Genomic DNA, 19,605 nt, shown 5'->3' with positions numbered 1-19,605 from the left:
TGTCAGACCGGGAGTGTCTGTTCCTCCCTGTGAATGCTAGTATGGCTCACTGGGGAGCTCACAAATATAGCTGGAGAGCACTATGTAGCATACTGGAGGAGTTTTCTGAAGAAACAAAGTAAGCTGGTTCAACAGACCCTGCACTGAAGCTCAAAGCAATGATGCTGACTTCACAGTCCTCACTGAAAGTGAAAAGTAAGTGATTTTTCCTGGGTTTTGGTTTCAGCATCAGAGCTCAAGGCAGCCAGCCCTAGATGCAACTAATCCAGATCTCATCAGTCTGCATGGACTGCTCTCAATTGCAGCATAAACTATATTTCATCTGTCTATACCAGAATCTTACACTGCAAATATAAAAGGATGACTGATAAATATGAGTTAAGCTTCTCAGCAAGACTTTTATCTTCAACAGCTTTCCAGAAATCTCAGTAGCATCACACTATACCTGTAATTGTGCAAGAATTTTATACAGCTGTCTCATCCAAGTAATTCACTAAGTATTACTCACCAAGTAATTTGTAAATGTTAGTTTCCACTGTGGCTCAGTCACCTAGTTTCACTGTGCCCTGATGGCACTGCTATAAACCTCTTCCACCTTGAATCCCCTAAAACACTTTGCATTTGTACATCTGCCGGTCCTTTCAGTCCAGTTTTGGAAATTGGAAATGCTCTTCCAAAAGCCCCCAGAGCTAAATGATAATATAAGCAGCTGGAGAAACAGCACAGCCAGGCATTGTACCTTTTCTTAGGTTTACAGTTTTCTATTAGAGTATCTTTTCAGAAGTTTTGTAAGAAAATTTGAGTTTTTCAGCAACTGAAGTGCATTATATTTACCTGATATGTTTTTCTTATTTTTAAAAAGACTACATAAATTATAGTGTCTTATAGTCCTTTTCTATTATATTGCTACCTCTCAGAGGAAACTAGCAGACTATGGAGATGTTCAGTGCAGCTTTACAAAAGCCCTTCTTTTGGGTTCCAAACAGAAGACTGTGAAGTCATCTGCTTTTAGCACTCCTCCAAATGCATTTTGTCTTCCACCTACTCTCCCAAAGCACGTTTTTTGTCTAGAAAGAAGGAATAATGAGGCATAAATATGAAGAGAAAATAACAAAGGCTGAGAAAAAGAAAGAGATTCTGAAAAAGGAAAATAATTTTCAGAAGAGGAACTACTTGATTTGTACAGATCAACAGCAAAACCAGACCTTAAAATTATTTAAGACACAAGGTGAGCTGACATCACTGTGCACCTAAGATACATATAAAACAAAACAAATGTTTTACTTCAGTGAGGCTTTGAATTATACTTTATGTTGGTGTGGGATGTGTTTAGCAATGACAATTAAAAGACAGCATTTTCTTTTGTTTAGATATGTAATAGCTGGTATCCTTCCTCTATACCAAGAAGCTTATGAATGTGACTCTCTCACCAGTTTTCTGTCTGAGAAGCTGACAGGCAAGTTTCCATGTTCCACTTCTTGCTGTGCTTTACAACTTCAGTGATATTGTCAGCTATTTCCCTATGTTCTCTGGTAAGTTTCACTGCCATAAAAATTTTCAGGATGTCTCCCAAGTATGCATTTCAGAGACCCTTGATAGCTTATTCTCTGATTATAACACCATTTTAAAAGTTATTATTTATTTTTGTCAGTAGCTTAGTTATTTTATGCTGTAGTTTCTCAGAGGAATACCATCTTGCCCCAGTGATTTACTGCAATGGAAGTTCCAGCTTTCCCCTGTTTCTGTCTGACAGGGCCATACCTTCTCCAACTATAAGGTGTAACCTCTGGATACGTATTTCGTCTTTCTCTGACGAAGTGGCATCCAGTGATAAGAAAACAGTTAGCTTATACACTTTAACTATCGCATTTATTCTTAGGTGCTCTAACAGGACAATGCTCCTCCTGCCACCCTCACATCTCAAAACATCATACTTCTCATCCAGTAAACTCTCAGTAACACAGAAATATCCTATTATATGTTCAATTCCTGGCTAGCAGAAACTAGGCCATGCAGAGTGGGAAGAACCTGGTAGTAAGTGGAAACTTCTCCAAATTAAAGAATCCTGTCAGCACCAGCAATTATTATTAAAAATAGAAGGGATGATAGCAGTACTGGAGAGGATTATCCTTGATCGCTGTTGAAAAAGACTTGTGCCTGTCTGAACAAACTGCAAAGACATAGTCAGTGTCTTTGTAGTCTAACAATGGTTTGTTAAAAAATAAACAATGGCTAAATTAATTGCCTGCAGTTACAGTCTATTTTAAAAAAATATGCAATGGAGCCCAGCATCACAGCAGAGCTAGGTTACAGCTGCAGCAAGCTGTGCTTGTGTGCCCATGTGATTCCAGTTTCAGCTGACCACTATGAAGCTCTTCTGAAGTGGGGAGCAAAAAGAAATGGTCAGCAAGGAGAGCCTTGTGACTGAAGTCTATTAAAGTCAAAGTTAGTTATATTAACCACATCTTTGTGGTTTGGGTTTTTTTTTTGTTGTTGTTTTGTTTTGTTGGGGTTTTTTTGTATATTTATCTGCTCTAGTTTTTATGAACATTTTTCCATGCAGGCAAGATGAGGAAATTCATTAAACCAACTGGCATGTAAAGTGAAATTGGTTCGGCACAAAGTCCCCTTGATCATTCCAAAGACACTGTTTGTTGTTATTACAAGTTAGGTAAAACAGTTTCAGATAGCAATAGAGCTTCAGGGTTGACTTTGACCTCTTTTAGTTATGCAAACTGATTGTATATAGTTCATGCAGTTGACAAACAGGTTATTTTGTCAATGTCAATGAAAGAGAAGAAACTTATTAGATAGAACACGATGATACAAAGATAGCTGAGTTCTGGGGATGGCATACAGAACTTAGCTCTCTCCTGACTCAAAATTTGGAAAGGATGTTAACCAGGGACCATCCTTCCCTTTGATTTTATTTCTTTGATATCAGTTCATTCTGAGCAAGCTGCACCCAATTGTGTAGCTCAGTTTCGAATAACAGTTGAACAGGGGAAGTTTCACATGTTACTTCATCTATAAAAATACTCTATTTTGCTCTTAAGCACAGATGCCTCAAGATTCAGAGGTCATGATAAAGCAGTTGGGGTTTTTTTCCAACTTTCCTTGCTTTGAGGGAGAGAAGTCAGAAGAAAATTGCCTTTTCCTTGTTACTAGAAAGCATGAGAAGCTGTAAATTCTTAATAGATAATTCCTTGGTAATGAAAAGTACAAGTGTACTTGTTCAGGTGATGAGTGGCTCTAGAAGCTCTGTCTGCTTCATCTTCCAAAGAACCATAAGGTGCTAAATAACTATATTCCTAATCTCTCTGCTCTTTCTAGGAATGTGTTTAGAGTAAATGGAGAAAAATGAAGTGATTAAAAAAGACCTTTTGTTTACAAAATAGCTCTTGAGAGATACTTTTAAACTTTGTGATGGCCCAAAGGAGAAAGAAGGCCTGAATTCCCTTTGTAACTCCTTGTCATGGATATCATGCAAATAAAAATGTAATATTTCTTGCCCAGACAATTACAAGGGGTGGTACTTGTGAAAAGAAAGGAGGAAAAGCATCAATCAGATATTGCTTGACAAAGTCTTTGAATAAAAGGACTTGTGTCAACAAATCTGAGCTACTTTTATGGCCCTGTTAGAGATTATGCCAATTCAACGGCCAAAGGTATCAATCTTAACCCACAACAAAGTTACTTATTAATCCAAACACAAACCTGTACGTGATAATACTTTATTACTTTCTCAATAACATGTCTGTGGCCAGCAACGTAAAAAACTCTTTCTGACATAGCAATGACTGAAACCATTAACTAGCCTGGAATTCCTTTTTTTCCCCTTCAACTTACAAGGGTAAATAAGATTAACAAAAGTAGCTACGGTTACAGTCACAAATACAGTCACATGAGGATATCTGGTAATGACCCAAGTCAGTCCTGAAGTCAACCCATTCACATATTTTTTGGTATTCTCTCTGCTGAGATAAGTGTACTAGCTAATACTTTACTGATCTCTCTCAACAAAATGTCATCAAACCACTACCACTACAGATGTTGCAAATACACAGAGTTATTCAGTAGAGGCAGATGCAACCAGCCAGGAACAGCCCCTTCCCAAAAGGTCTGCAAGTGAGGACTTTCTTCCACAGGTATAGAAATGACAATACTCTGAAAGTTGTACAAGACAAACAGTAAAGTCCATTTGCTGCCCTAAAGTGCTTTCTGTTTTAGACTGGCAATTGTGGGGCAGCTGTGAAGCAGTGTGGCTAGGCAACACAAGTGATTTAAAAATAGGAGACCACTATCTTCCTGAACAAAATTAGAGGCAACTGCTGTAAGCATCTATCATCAGTTAAAAAACACCCCACTAATCTAGTTCCACCCAAAAGCTATGGTGGCACTAAAAACCTTCTATACAAATCTAGGAGGAGAAGGAAAATTACATAAGCTATCCTACACAATATATAGTGGGCTTTTGCTTGACTAATATTATTCTCTTGAAATTTGGCCTCCCTCTTTTTAGTCTAACACAGAGCTGAAAGTCTGTAGCAATAACAGCAGACTACCTAAACATAAATCAGTTGTTTTTTTAGTTTCAATCAAAAATGCTGGAAAAAAAAAATTAAAAATGAGAACTGGCAGGACACAATCACAATCTACTGCCATTTATTGGAATCTGTCTATCACCTTATGCACATATTTATAGGATAGGCACACTGAATAAACACACATATTACAGGAGACAGAGAAGCGCACATTTCAATAAACTGGGAAAAAGACCTGCCATGATCGCATGACCCAAAATAATACAGCTTTCACAAACAACTGAAAAGAGCTACATTATGGATAAAAGCTGTTTTGAAAGTGGACAGTGAACAGGTAAAAAACCCCTTAGCTACATCAACCCAGTACTCTGATTAAACAGAAATGAAATAGATTTCTACTGTGAGAAGAGTTACTGCCTGAAAGGCATAGATTCCAATAGCTCAGAAAGAGTAATATGGAACAATTTTTCCATTGGAAAAGAAAACCCAGTAGTACAGTTCTTTAATGAAAATAAGAGGAATTTTGGAAGTAAAGTTATTACTTAGCCTGTCATTAAAATACAAGAATTCAGGAAACTGAATAGCAAAGGTACTAGACTTTCTGACTGACAACATGCTCATATGATATATAGAATCATTCATAGAATCATTTAGGTTGGAAAATACCTTCAAGATCATCGAGTCCAACCATTAACCATGCCCACTAAACCATGTCCTGAAGTACCCTGTCCACTCGCTTTTTTAATATCTCCAGGGATGGTGACTCAACCACTTCCCTGGGCAGCCCATTCCAATGTTTGACAACCCTCTCAGTAAAGATTTTTTTTCCTAATATCTAACCTAAATCTCCCTTGCCTCAACTTGAGGCCATTTCCTCTTATCCTATTTCCTCTTATCCTATCACCAGCCACCTGACAGAAGAGACCAACACACACCTCTCTACAACCCCCTTTCGGGTAGTTGTAGAGAGCGATAGGGTGTCCCCTCAGCCTCCTCTTTTCTAGACTAAACAGCCTCAGTTCCCTCAGCTGCTCCTCATAAGACTTGTGCTCCAGGCCCCTCATCAACTTGGTTGCCCTTCTCTGGACATGCTCCAACACCTCAATGTCTTTCCTGTAGTGAGGGGTCCAAAACTGAATGCAGTACTTCAGGTGTGGCCTCACCAGTGCTGAGTACAGGGGAACAACCACCTCCCTGCTCCTGCTGGCCACACTATTTCTGATACAGGCCAGGATGCCGTTGGCCTTCTTGGCCACCTGGGCACGCTGCTGGCTTATATTCAGCTGGCTGTCAAACAGCACACCCAGGTCTTTCTCTGCTGGGCAGCTTTCCAGCCACTCTTCCCCAAGCCTGTAGCACTTCATGGGGTTGCTGTGACCCAAGTGCAGGACCCAGCACTTGGCCTTGTTGAACTTCAGACAACTGGCCTCAGCCCATCGATCCAGCCTGTCCAGATCTCTTTGTAGGGCCTCCCTACCCTCAAGCAGATCGACCCTGCCTCCCAGCTTGGTGTCATCTGCAAACTTGCTGAAGGTGCGCTCAATCCCCTCATCCAAATAATCAATAAAGATATTAAACAGAACAGGGCCCAACACCGAGCCCTAGGGAACATCACTTGTGACCTGCCGCCAACTGGATTTCACCCCATTCACCACAACCCTCTGGGCTTGGCCATCCAGCCAGTTTTTCACCCAGTGAAGAGTGCACTTATCCAGGCCATGAGACACCAGTTTCTGAAGGAGTATGCCATGAGAGACAGTGTCAAAGGCCTTGCTGAAGTCAAGGAAGACAACATCCACAGCCTTTCCCTCATCCACTAGGCGGGTCACCTGGTCAAGAAGACGATCAGATTGGTCAAGCTGGACCTGCCTTTCATGAACCCATGCTGACTGGGCCTGATCCCCTTCTTATCCTGGGCTTGCCATGTGAGCACTCTCAAGACAAACCATTCCATAATCTTCCCCAGTACTGAGGTCAGGCTGACAGGCCTGTAGTTCCCCCGATCCTCCCTCCGACCCTTCTTATAAATGGGAGTCACACTGGCAAGCCTCCAGTCCTCTGGGACCTCCCCTGTTGATCAGGAATGCTGATAGATGATAGAGAGTGGCTTGGCAAGGACCTCTGCCAGTTCCCTCAGTCCTCTTGGATTGATCCCATCAGGTCCCATAGATTTCTGAGTGTCCAGATGGCGTAGTAGGTCCCTAACTACTTCCTCCTGGATTAAGGGGGGTATGTTCTGCTCTTCATCCTTACTTTCCAGCTCAAGGGGTGAAGTACCCTGACGATGACTGGACTCACTATTAAAGACTGAGGCAAAGAAGGCATTAAGTACCTCGGCCTTTTCCTCATCGCTGGTTGCTACGTTCCCTTCTGTATCCATTAAAGGAAAGATATTCTCCTTGGGATTCTTTTTACTGTTAACATATTTGTAAAAAGACTTTTTGTTGTCCCTTACAATAGTGGCCAGATTTAGTTCTAGCTGAGCTTTTGCCTTTCTAATTTTCTGTCTGTATGATCTAACAAGATCCCCGTACTCCTCCCAAGTTGCTCGCCCTTTCCTCCAGAGATGATAAACTCTACTTTTTTTCTTAAGTCTTAGCAAAAGCTCCCCATTCAGCCAGGCCGGTCATTTTCCTCAGCGGTTCAACTTGCAGCACATGAGAACAGCCTGGTCCTGAGCCATTAAGATTTCCTTCTTAAAGAATGTCCATCCCTCCTGGACCCCTTTGTCCCTCAGTTCCGTCTCCCAAGGGACTCTCTCAACCAGTGCCTTGAAGAGGCCAAAGTTAGCCCTCCGGAAGTCCATAGTGGTGGTTTTGCTGACCACCTTCTTTGTCTCACCAAGAATTGAAAATTTTGTCACTTTGGTTGCTAAGCCCAAGACGGCCTCCAACTACCACACCTCCCACCAATCCTTCCCTGTTCATAAACAACAGATCTAGCAAGGCTCCTCCCCTGGTTGGCTCATCCACCAGCTGTGTCAGGAAGTAATCTTCCACACACTCCAGGAACCTCCTAGACTGTTTACTCACTGCTGTGCTGTATTTCCAGCAGATGTCTGGAAAGTTGAAGTCCCCCCTTCATATCCATGAAGATAAGGACTTCTGACTGATTTTACTAACAGCAACTGTTTACTGTTAGTTGTAAATTACCTATGACATTTTTTTGTTTTTCAGTGTGTGCAACAATGAATCACAAGCCAAAATGAAATGAATAAAAACTTCAAAATATTTTTAAAGCAGTGTTAGGACAATCTTGTTCATTCACCTGAAATACTAAACTAATGCTTTGGAAGTAACAAAATACCTGAAAAGAGAGTATCTACTTACAGTAAAATTATCTTACATATTGCTGGCAGAAAGGCATATTCTCCTCTCTGTCTGAAGCAATTCAATCTATCAAGTTATAAAACTTTCTGAGTGTCTCACTGTCAGCAACATAGGTGACATAGTGAGAAAACAACGTGTAGGGCTTTAGAACTACATAAACAGGATAGTAGAGAAAGAGAGCAAGTCTTTTATCAGCCAAAATGGAGACATGTCAGCTGGAGTCATTGCCTAATAAATACAACTTTTCATTTCACTGGTGGATGAAAAATAGACATGAGCCTGCAAAGTGCACTTGCAGCCCAGAAAACCAACCATATCCTGGGCTGCATCAAAAGAAGCATGGCCAGCATGTCGAGGGAGGTGATTCTTCCCCTCTACTCTGCTCTGGAGTACTGTGTTCAGCTCTGGAGTCCTCAGCACAGGAAAGACATGGACCTGTTGGAACGAGTCCAGAGGAGGGCCACAAAAATGATCAGAGGGCTGGAACACCTCTCCTATGAGGACAGGCTCAGAGAGTTGGGGTTGTTCAGCCTGGAGAAGAGAAGACTCCAAGGGAGATCTTATAGCGGCATGTCAGTACCTAAAGGGGGCTTATAAGAAAGATGGGGACAGACTTTTTAGTAGGGCCTGTTGTGATAGGACAAGGGGTAAACATTCTAAACTAAAAGAGGGTAGGTTCAGACTAGATATAAGGAAGACATTTTTTACAATGAGCGTGGTTATATTCTGGAACAGATGTCCCATCCCTGGAAACATTCAAGGTCAGGATGGACAGGGGTCTGAGTGACCTGAGTTGAAGATGTCCCCGTGCATTGCAGGGGGGTTGGACTTGATGACATTTAGAGGTCCCGTCCAACACGAACTATTCTAAGATTCTATGATTTCCACTTTCCTAGGCAAAATGACTTTATTTTTAAAAACACCATGAAAAGAAAAGTTTCACTCCAGGCTTTAGGTTTGACTATCAGTCAAAAAAAAAAAAAAAAAAAATTTTGCTCAGAAAACATGCAATTCATGTCAGACAGGAAAGAGTAGAAACAATCCATCTATTTCAACAATGCAATTGTTCATTACTAAAAAGAGTGTAATTATAACATCAAACAGTCAGTGTTCGGGGATCTTTCCTCCTGTTTCAGGACACAAGACATTTACATCACAATGATGTTGGAAACAGTGAATGGGGAACATTGAAAACAACTGGTTTCACTGCTCTCACATTGTGGCTAAGTTCTTTCCATTCTCATTGCTGAAAGTTTATCCTCTAATAAGTAATTCCCAAGACATTTTGCAATAGGAAGCATTCATGAATGAATGCATTAATAAATATTTCCTATTGCAGGGCCCACAGGGAATTCTTTATAATACTTGTGAGGCGTTTACAGACCTTCATTAGTTACATAAAAAACCCAAAATTTTCTTTTTCTGAACATACTATTCTGCCCCTTTTCAAAATATCACAGCAGACACCTAAACGCTAGCATGAAACAGAGCCAATGACCCTGTATGTACTTACCATATACCACATGCTTGGCCACTTGGGATCATTGAAATAAGTGGATTGGGTACCACCAGGTTTATAATCCCTCTTTATTCTTCTTTTAACCACCTGCTGTTGTATCCACTCCACCTGCCAACCAGGAAAACATATGGAAAGTGTTAGGGTTCCGTGGAGATTATCAAGAAATGTGTGAAATCTTGAGAAGTTTCCCATTACCATAGTCCAAGACATATTTCATGTTAAAGAGTTCATTTTGGCAGTGGGAATGCACAGCTCACCTTGGCATACTGTTCACTAAGGAATATGTCCAATTTAGTGTTACAAATCTCCCTGAACAACTACTTAAACCCCCTGCTAGAAGGACTTCATTGGCTATCATCCTTTGAATGCTATTATTTTATTATTTTTCATTATTAGACTAGTGCCTCTTTCAAATTTATAAAACTAATTACTTTTACAAAACAGTATATTACAATGAGAAATTAATTAAATTTCTGATGGAGGGTGGTGGTTTGGTTTCTTTTTCTTAATTTTTATTTAAATCTGTTCCTGAAAGTAAAAACATTCAGAAACATATTCAAACATTTTGCTTAACCAATATCTAAATAACCTGCACCACTTGGAGTGAAAAAAAACAAAATTATTTTTAGCAAAGTGACTCTTCGTCAAGATTCTTTCAGCCAGGTACTCTGGAATTTTTGTTTTATACTAAGTTCTCCCCCAGGAGAAACAGCTGGGTACTGAGCAACAGGTCAAATTACAACAACAACAACAGAAGAGCTTGAAACAGAAAAATAAATATAGGGGTTAAAAATCTAATTCTGTTGTCTGTCTGACACCTCTTCAAAGATTCATGACACATCCAGAAAGGGCGATGCCAAAAGTGACATCAACCCTAGAGCAGACAGGACTCTGCAGTTATTTCTGCATTAGCTATTCTAAATGGGACCTAGTTTCTATAAATGAAAATAATATAAACTATTCACAGAGAAACCCAAGTTATATTTACACACACCTAGCTTCCTGGCAGCTCATATTTCTGCTGAATTGTTTCATGGGATATAACTATAAAAATTCAATTCACCTCTCTCCAAGCAAGACAGCCATTTCCTACCAGCAGCCAACTCTGCACCTTTTATTTGTGCTGTTTATGAATATCTCTGTATGCACACAAACACAGAAATATATAAAAGAAGTTTACTTTCAGCTCACGTATTTCTTTGTTACTTGTCAGAGATGGTATTAATGTTTTCCCTTAGCAGGCTGATCTCTTTACTGTGCATCCACAACTCAGCTTCAAATCCTTAGACAGACATAGATCCATTGACATTAAAAGAAGTTTTGTTTGTGATCCTTCCCCTGCATACCTCTACCACCTCTACCATGCCACTCTAGCCTCTACTTCTTGGTCAGATGAAAATACAGGAAGACATCCCTGAATTCAGCATGAGCGGATTCCTAGGACATTCCTTATAGAGGTTGGCATGGCTTCATGGTTTTCTTTATAAAAAAGAAATGAATACTTCCCCTTCCCAAGAGTTAACTTCAGGGTCAAGAGTACTCTTCTAGAGGAGAAATCATGCAGTTTAGAATACAGACTATTAGGTAGTGTTCACACTGAAACCCATTTCTCTGTTAAGTCTTCTAGGAACAATCAATCATAGTTCCCTTTCCACTTCTAAGAGAAGTGAGAAATTTGATCTGTGCCCTTCTCTCCTGGTTACTGTCCTCCTCTTTAAACTGAGGCTAAAATGCATCTTGGTGGACACCCTCCTGAGAAGCTGAGAGCAAAGTGCCTCCTTCAGATCTTACAGGATCCAGAGGTCCTTTCAGCAGGAGGAGACAGCTAATCAATCTCAGGTGCCATTTGATGTAACAAAGTCTGGAGGCCTGTAAGATGCACATAGCACATCTGGGCAAAGGCCAAAGGAGGGTGAGCCAAAGGACTCTGGTATGCACTAAGCCTTATGGCTGCTTTAAAATGGGATCAACAACCCTCTTAACTAGATATCTCCTCCACAAAAAAGGCTGATTTATAACTGACTTATAATGAAACTTACTTCCTTGTCACTTGCTGCTAATATATGCTTTCTTTTCCAGACCCTCACAACAGAAGCTTGTTTTTCTTCAAAGTTTCTTTCCTTGCAGGTAGCCCAGACCTCCCAACACATCTGAAGCCAACTGAAAGGCATCCTACATCCTATTTGATCTCTGACTTTGCAGCTGCCTGGATTGCCATAGATCATGGACCTCTCTTCAATTCCTAGTATTTTTCAAACAATAACAAAAAAGCTTCAACAGGTCTGAATAAGCAGCCATGGTTTTCAGGGCTTTATACAGAAACACCTTCCAAGCCTTATTATGAGATTTGGGTCTCAGTGCTAGATACATTTTCAGCTGAGTGAGGGGTGTCAGGTTTCTATGCTGTAAACCTATTCACATCTTGAGTCTGCAAGGAGGAGTTACAAATGCCTGCCACCAACACAATCTGAGGGTGTGATAGTGTTGTAAAAGTGTCCACAAAGAAAAAAACAATGAGATAGACTCGGCAGAAGAGGATTAAACTTTCTACCACTGCTACCTCTGATTTAGATGCATGCACATTAATGGAAGAAGGTAGTCACCAACACTACTATTGTCCAAAGGACCTGTAAATCAGAGACCCAGGGCATCTAGTTTGGCATTAGGGACTCCTGTGCATCAAGGCTCCTATAAGAACTACTATGAGCAACTGTGAGAAGTTTTTGAAAAAACACTTTCTTTTGTAAATGGAGCCAGAAGAGTGTAAAATATTCCAGGAGCCTGCGCAATACACAAGTTCAAGCTGAACTTCAACAACCTAATACCATTTCTATATAGATAAATGAAAACGGTTTTCTTGACAAGACATATTGCAAAACTCTTTACTATTCACTGTGAAAATATGTTGTCTCCATTTATTTACTGCCTATTCATCTGCAAATATCTGCTGACCATTAAAGAGATTGAAACATAAAGACAGCATAGTTCTTCTGCAGACTGATACATGCATATATTGATGACTCAATAAAATGCCCAATTAATTCCTTTTCTCTGTTTCTTTTACTCCAGACAACATTAATGAGAACACGTTTCAGACAGTTATTTAGTCCAAACAATCATAAACACTGTGTCACTGCACAATTCCAGTTTATTGGAACAATAATCTGACACATAAAGAATTTTGTATATATGTGGGTATTTGTGTACATGCATATATTTGTACAAGAGCTAGTGCCATCTGAGTTAATATGCGAGCCTGTAGTATAGTAGATGGTTAGATTTTAGTGAGGTATGGATAAATATTTTTGTGTATCTTATCTAATGCCTTTTAACAAAAAAGTAAGCGACTGTACTTCAGGTTATGTATCTGTTGCAGGGCCTGCTCCTATTACATGCTAGAAGTTGTCCATAATTCCTATTTCCTCAGCTCCTAGCAAAGTTAGGGAAAACATATGAAAGAGTAATTTTGCAGAAGGGCTGTGCAGACTGCATGATCAGATCCAAAGCCAGAAAAAGAAACATAATTTCTTGTCTTCCCATAAGACCTAATGACAATTTTATGTATGCATAAAATTACTGTAAGTAAAATAGCCATTTGATTTCATACAAATTCAGGGCAGGGTAAATGGCATGTTTGCCTGAGTATGTGTATAGGAAGCAGGTAGCTCTCTAATAATTAAATGGAATGGAATAGCACAGAACAGAACATTTCAGTTGGAAGAAACCTACAACAACCATCTAGTCTGACTGCCTTACCGCTCCAGAGCTGACCAGGTTAAAGCATATTATTAAGGGCATTGTCCAAATGTCCAACACTGACAGCCATGGGGCATCACCACCTCTCTAGGAGGCCTGTTCCAGTGTTTGACCACCCTCTCGGTAAAGAAATGCTTCCTAATGTCCAGTCTAAACCTCCCCTGGTGCAGCTTTGAAGCAGTCCCACACGTCCTATCACTGGATGCCAGGGAGAAGAGATCGGCACCTCCCACTCCATGTCCCCTCCTCAGGAAGCTGCAGAGAGCAATGAGGTCGCCCCTCAGCCTCCTTTTCTCCAAACTAGACAAACCCACTGTAAAATATGAGGACTCACTTTGTGCACTACAGATATCCACATCAGTGAAAGGAGTAAATTAAAATTACCATTCCCAGTCAGTGACTGCACTGCTACAAGGGAGGCAGTGCAGGATACTAGATGGAGTAACCTAAAACATCACAACATGCCTGATCACAGCCCTGATTATAGCCTTGTCTGGAAGATTTTTAGCAAACACCTTATGCTGAGATATGCTTATTAACTGACTTTATTTTGAGGATGTACTGATACAGCCATCTAGAACATAATTTAAAAAATCACAGGAAGACAATTTTCTCATCTGAGAAGTCAGTGCATAAAATCTGGTTTACAGAAAATATCACTGCTATATAAATAGAATAGCTTACTCCACTGAACCATAGGGTTTGGTTTTTTTCTCTAATAAGTGAACAAAAAAATTTGCCAGTTTAAATTACATTGTGCGATCACTGAGTTACATTAATGAACACAAGGTCAAGACTCAGCAGTTATTTTAGTATTCTGACATATATTTCCCTTGATTATTTTATGGGTAGTCATCCACATATCACTGTCAAATGCCTGCTGTATCTTGGATTTGTTTGATTCTGTATTAAAAGAGCTCATTTGTATAAAAATATTTTCTTTTAAAAAGTGTCCACACTTTCTAACCCAAAGGTCTTGAAGGAAAATCTCTGGTGTAATTGATTATACAGATTCCCGTTTCTTGCCAAAAGGAGACTCTATGCAAACAATGAGGTGCATTTTAACATTTCCATAAAGTCACACTTACTGAGGGGGAACAGTGCACATTTTCCCATTGACTTCAGCTTCGAAAGTTCCATTTCCTGAATGTCTAGAAATCAAAGCCAAGCCAGATTGGAGACCAAACTATTTAAAAAAAATCACCATTTCCAGTCTCCTCACTTCAGCACTCACAGAGTTGTTCTATGCACGATGCAGCTCTTCTTCACAGACCTGCATGGAACAGTGCTATGGCATAAAAGCTCCTCTGAGCTAATTCAAACATACCACTCTTTTATTCTCTTTAAGTGCTAAAAATTATAATGAAAAGTTATCTCTGTGTGAAACAAAACTACTTTCTACCATTTTCACTCTCATTGATTCAATAGAATTCTTGGGAAAGGAGCCCCATGTAAGTATGCTGCAGTAAGACCTCCTCCAGTGTAATAAACTGTGAAAAAAAAGTTTGAAAAATGGAAAAAGAATTAAGATGCTGGAAAAAAAAAATCCACCAATTTATGAAAGCAGTGTGATTTTTAACATACAAACACCAGACATTCTTGTGAAAGGGAACTTTTTCAAATAGATCATGAGAGGGTCTGCTTGAATAGACATTTTCAAATTGATTAAAAATGTGTCAAGTCCAGTATGTAAAAATGCCATTACTATAAAGCAGAAGTTGCAGGCAAGCTGAAGGTACAATCTTTCCATTTTGAGGAAAACATGCACGGGGAAAAACCTCACCCTAACCCTGAGGTAGGTTACACATTTCATACCAGTATCTATGATTTTTATGTTGCAGAATTAAACATGAAGTTGTGGGGTCTTCAGTCTGTGAAGATGAGTTGCTGAAGGTCCCACTCCCATATGTAATCATGGCTTTATCCCTTGTACTGCCATCATTTACCTCAATCTGTTGTACACATGTAAGAATAAATTAGAAATTCCTGCTCAGATAACAAGAGAGCAGGTGCCCCAGGGACTCTACAGATTAAAGAGAAAAAGAGAGAGAAAACTCAGATAGGGGACATGGAAGTATCACCAAGCAAGCAGTGAATGTGTATGGAGCTAGGACAGATCTGCAAAAGGGGCAACACTCATCATGTGGAAAGCTAGCACTGGACAGCATTGCAGCACTTTTACTTGGAGTTTGTCTACAGAGAAATTGCTCTGGGCGAGCATCCTTCCTCTCTGTGGGGATGGTCTCATGCTGCATCTGGCACATTTCATTTGTCACTTGCCTAAAGACCCTCAACACACACATACATGTGAGTTCTGATAGACCCAGCTGGAAAAGGACAGGAGTGAGGCTGGCACTCTCAGATAAAACATGAGACTGTGCTTGACCCAGAAAGGCCATAGGAGGAAAATTGTTACAGTTCCTAGTCTAGAGGGAAGGGATGCCATCCAGAGGGACCTTGACAGGCTTGAGAGGTGGCCCTGTGCAAACATCATGAAGTTCAACAAGGCCAAGTGCAAGGTCCTGCAGATGGGTCAGGGCAATCCCAAGCACAAATACAGGCTGGGCAGAGAATGGGTTGAGAACAGCCCTGCAGAGAAGGACTTGGGGGTATTAGTGGATGAAAAACTGAACATGGGCCAGCAATGTGTGCTCACAGCCCAGAAAGTCAACTGTATCCTGGGCTGTGTCAAAAGAACTGTGGTTATCATGTCGAGGGAGGTGATTCTCCCCCTCTACTCTACTCTTATGAGACCCCACCTGGAGTACTGCGTCCAGCTCTGGGGCACCCAGCGTAAGAAAGACATGGACCTGTTTGAGTGGGGCCAGAGGAGGGCCATGAAGATGATCAGGGTCTGGAGCACCTCCCCTATGAGGACAGTCTCAGAGAGTTGGGGCTGTTCAGCCTGGACAAGAGAAGGTTCCAGGGAGACCTTATAGTGATCTTCCAGTACCTAAAGGGGGCCTACAAGAAATCTGGAGAAGGACTTTTTACAAGGGCATGTAGTGATAGGACAAGAGGTGATGGCTTTAAACTTAAAGAGCGTAGATTTAGATTAGATGTCAGGAAGAAGTTCTTTACTGTGAGGGTGGTGAGGCACTGGAACAAGTTGCCCAGAGAGGGTGCGGATGATCCATCCCTGGAAGTGTTCAAGGCCTGGCTGGATGAGGCTTTGAGCAATGTAGTCTAGTGGAAGGTGTCCCTGCCCATGGGAGGAGTGTCGGAACTAGATGATCTTTAAGGTCCTTTCCAACCCAAACCATTCTGTGATTCTGTGATTCTAACAAAAACCTTAGTTGTCCCATCAGGAAATTTTCTGTGACACAAGCTCTACTTAAGTACATCATTTGACAACACTCTCTTTTTGCATCTCACATTGTAATGAAAACAAAAAGTCAATAAATTTTAGATTAAAGTGTGTGGGAGGATATACCAATACCGAAGGGCCATATCCTGGTTACTGAACAACTGAGACCCAAGCCATTACTCAGGAATGGAGAAGGGGGTGACTAAGACTGTTGGCACACCTCCTGCTGTCCAAGTGCAGAGTCACAAAAGTGAGACCCCCAAAAGTTGGACTATTCAGCTTAAGAAGAATTTTGTGGGGTTTTAAAATTATAATTGAGCACCAGGCTATTTTCCTAACCCATCAGTATTCTCTGACTCACAGTAGCAGCAGCCAGTTTGCACCATAAAAACAGATGAAGGCAGTTGGGTAAAGTAGCTGTTGACATAGGTCAAAAGCATGGAAAATTATTGCAGATACCATTTCACAAACTGTAGCTGTCTAAAGTTGGATAAAAAGTCAATGAATCCAGCAATGCTAGTGATGCATTCTTGCTGACTGACAAAGTGCTTCTTCAGCAAGGGTCAATGACAATCCACAATCAAAGCAGTTGTCATAATTATGCTACACATTCTGAAAAATGCAAGATAAAAAAACCAGATGTTAGGACAGACTGGGGAGAGAAAAGAAAACCAGAGGAGGAAAGTAGGTGGCAGAGAATGCTTGAAATTAACACTTAAGCCCAAAGAAACACATCTTGCACAACAGGGCAAGCCACCACAGTCTCACCTGTGGAACAAAACTGAAATTCAATGCACATTTTTCCACCTCATAGCCACAGAAAAGCCAGTCAGTCCTGATATGAATTCAGCAGTTTCCACCTACTTTGCTACATACTCCATTGTAGCACTATAGCCATACTTCCACAAGGTACAATGATCTACAGCTGTTCATTTTAACATATCTGAAACACCCTTTGCCTTTTCCTCTACACCCTTCCCACCCCCAGAGCTCTTCACAAATGTCAATACCTATCACCCTACAACTGTGCATGGCAGCAAAGTCTTCTTCCTGCTCTGGGAGCAAGACTGTAGAGGAGTAAGTTGGAAGAAGAGCACAGCCCAGCTAACAGTGGAGATACATAGTCTCTGTCCCAAGGCAGTTTATTAGCAGCCATAGCTGCTAGGAAGGACAAGCACCACACTGAAATTCTGGAGAAGGTCAGTGTGTCTGCTGCTAGCCAGGACTCATGTCCCACTGGAAAGGCAGGGAACAATGAAAGGCAAAAAGACCCACATTTTCTCTCCTTGGGAAAGTCTCAGCAGGTTTTCTATTCATAGGTGTGACTCTAGCACCTGCTGAGCGAACGTGGCCATGGCCTCTGCCCAACATCCCCTCTTACATGCTGTACTACAGCTGACCACAGAGCAGTTCAAAATTACAGGATGAAAATCACACAGCAGATTTGTGGCAGCACTGAGAACAAGTTCCAGAGAACCTGGGCTCCTGCCTTGTGGCTTTCTGCAGCACTAGCCCCAGCTGTCGTAGGCAAAGTGTGTCTCAAGCAGTTGGGGATTTTTCCCTTTCTCAGATCTGAAGTGCACTAACAGCTCAGACACTCTGGTTCAGTTTCTGAAGTAATTCAGCCTTGGAAAAGTGAGGAAAAATCTTTACTGCACCAGCTTAAAAGCAACTCTTCTGTTTATACAAGGTATTTTATCATTTATAGCCACAGGTCACACAACTCACCTCATAACAACTCAAAGCTACAAGGCAACACAATTTTTAAAAAAGACCTCTAATTGATAGGTCTGCTTGGTACAGTACCTAAAGCTCTGCTTACACCATTACACACAATGTTAGTATATCTAGTCTTGGGACAATGTAATCATGTAGAATTTCAATACACCATGAGCATTAGTATTAATATCACACTGAACACACACTGGTATGTCACAACTCCATCTAACTTAGGCCTAAAATTGCATCTTCTTAATAAACTTAAAGGCTGATACTACGTCCAGTATCCACTAAGGAGTAAAACTTTAAGCTCTCTAAACTTAAATAGCTTTGGAGTCTATCATCTGGCAGTTGAAATATCTTGGGTTTTAAGTTTATACTACTGTTGCAATGATGATATATATATTTAAAAAAAAACTGTAGAGATTTCTGATAATTTTTTTCTTTCCTTGGGCTAGTCCTACAACTCTTATCATAAATCATTTAAGTCCTTCAGACATCTGCACGTGCTAATTTAAGATGGCCTTAAATCATTTACTAAGTGACTTCTTAGGAAGACAAATCTCTCCCACAGGGTCAAATACAAATGTCAAAAATGCCGGTGTAATTCTAAAGGTGTTGATTCAGTCAAGGGTTTGCCATGGCTTCTATTGCCATAGATATCCACTCCGGTTCAGCAAATCTACTGAGAACTAGTGAGACAGTAGAAGTATTCCATAATTAAGTGATACTTAATATCCAATGGTGGTATACTGGTCTTGCCAAAGCAAATACTTCTCCTGAACAGTCTCTTCACTGACTAAAAACCCCTTGGAAATGTCCTCATACAATATTCTTGCTCTCTACAAAGGAAGAAACTATCACCTACTACTCAGTGTATTTCCAGCACTTTTGCTTAATGATGGTTTGCCAACAAGTAAATTTTTGATGTAAATCCACCATGGAAAAATTCAGTCACAAACCATATACTAAATATCAAATCAAGCAGGTTTCTGATCAGAGTACTTTAAACCACGGGAAAAGTTGATCCCATCTGGGTTTTTTTTTTTTTTGATTGTGCCTCTATCACTACTCTTTAGTATATCCCTAATCATAAGAAAAAGATCAAGTATTTTTTTCCAAACCTACCCTGTTTAAATCATATACTTAGAAGTAGGTATTTAAAATTCAGAATTGAGCCAAAAGTGCTTATATCAAGCATCAATTTTAGAGTTTTGAAATAATAAAAATAATAGGGTTTTGCTCTTTATGGGTATCAGTGGCATATTTTATACCACCCCATTTCACTAGTTCTTTGGCATTTAACATGTCTTTGTAGCACAACTTGATAAATACTCCTACTTCTTTCAGGGCCAGCATGTTTGTCTCTGATCTATCCCTTCAAATCAAGACAGGGGAATCATTAGCATTGTCTCATCTGGCACAAGCTGT

The 19,605-nt window shown here is 40.5% G+C and overlaps 1 protein-coding gene across 2 annotated transcripts in view; it reads right to left on the bottom strand.

Moving 5' to 3' along the window:
- The window catches only part of PCSK5 (proprotein convertase subtilisin/kexin type 5), a 256,599-nt gene that overhangs the window by 197,051 nt on the left and 39,943 nt on the right, over positions 1 to 19,605 (bottom strand). For both annotated transcript variants that reach the window (XM_049795548.1, XM_049795547.1), the window contains exon 3: positions 9,387 to 9,500. In XM_049795548.1, the coding sequence (XP_049651505.1) occupies positions 9,387 to 9,500 (114 nt within the window). The remainder of the gene's footprint in view (positions 1 to 9,386; positions 9,501 to 19,605) is intronic.

Source organism: Accipiter gentilis, chromosome Z (assembly GCF_929443795.1).
Source record: "Accipiter gentilis chromosome Z, bAccGen1.1, whole genome shotgun sequence".
Lineage (NCBI taxonomy): Eukaryota > Metazoa > Chordata > Aves > Accipitriformes > Accipitridae > Astur > Astur gentilis.
Note: the sequence above shows the minus strand (reverse complement) of the source record. Positions and strands in the feature narration are given on the sequence as shown.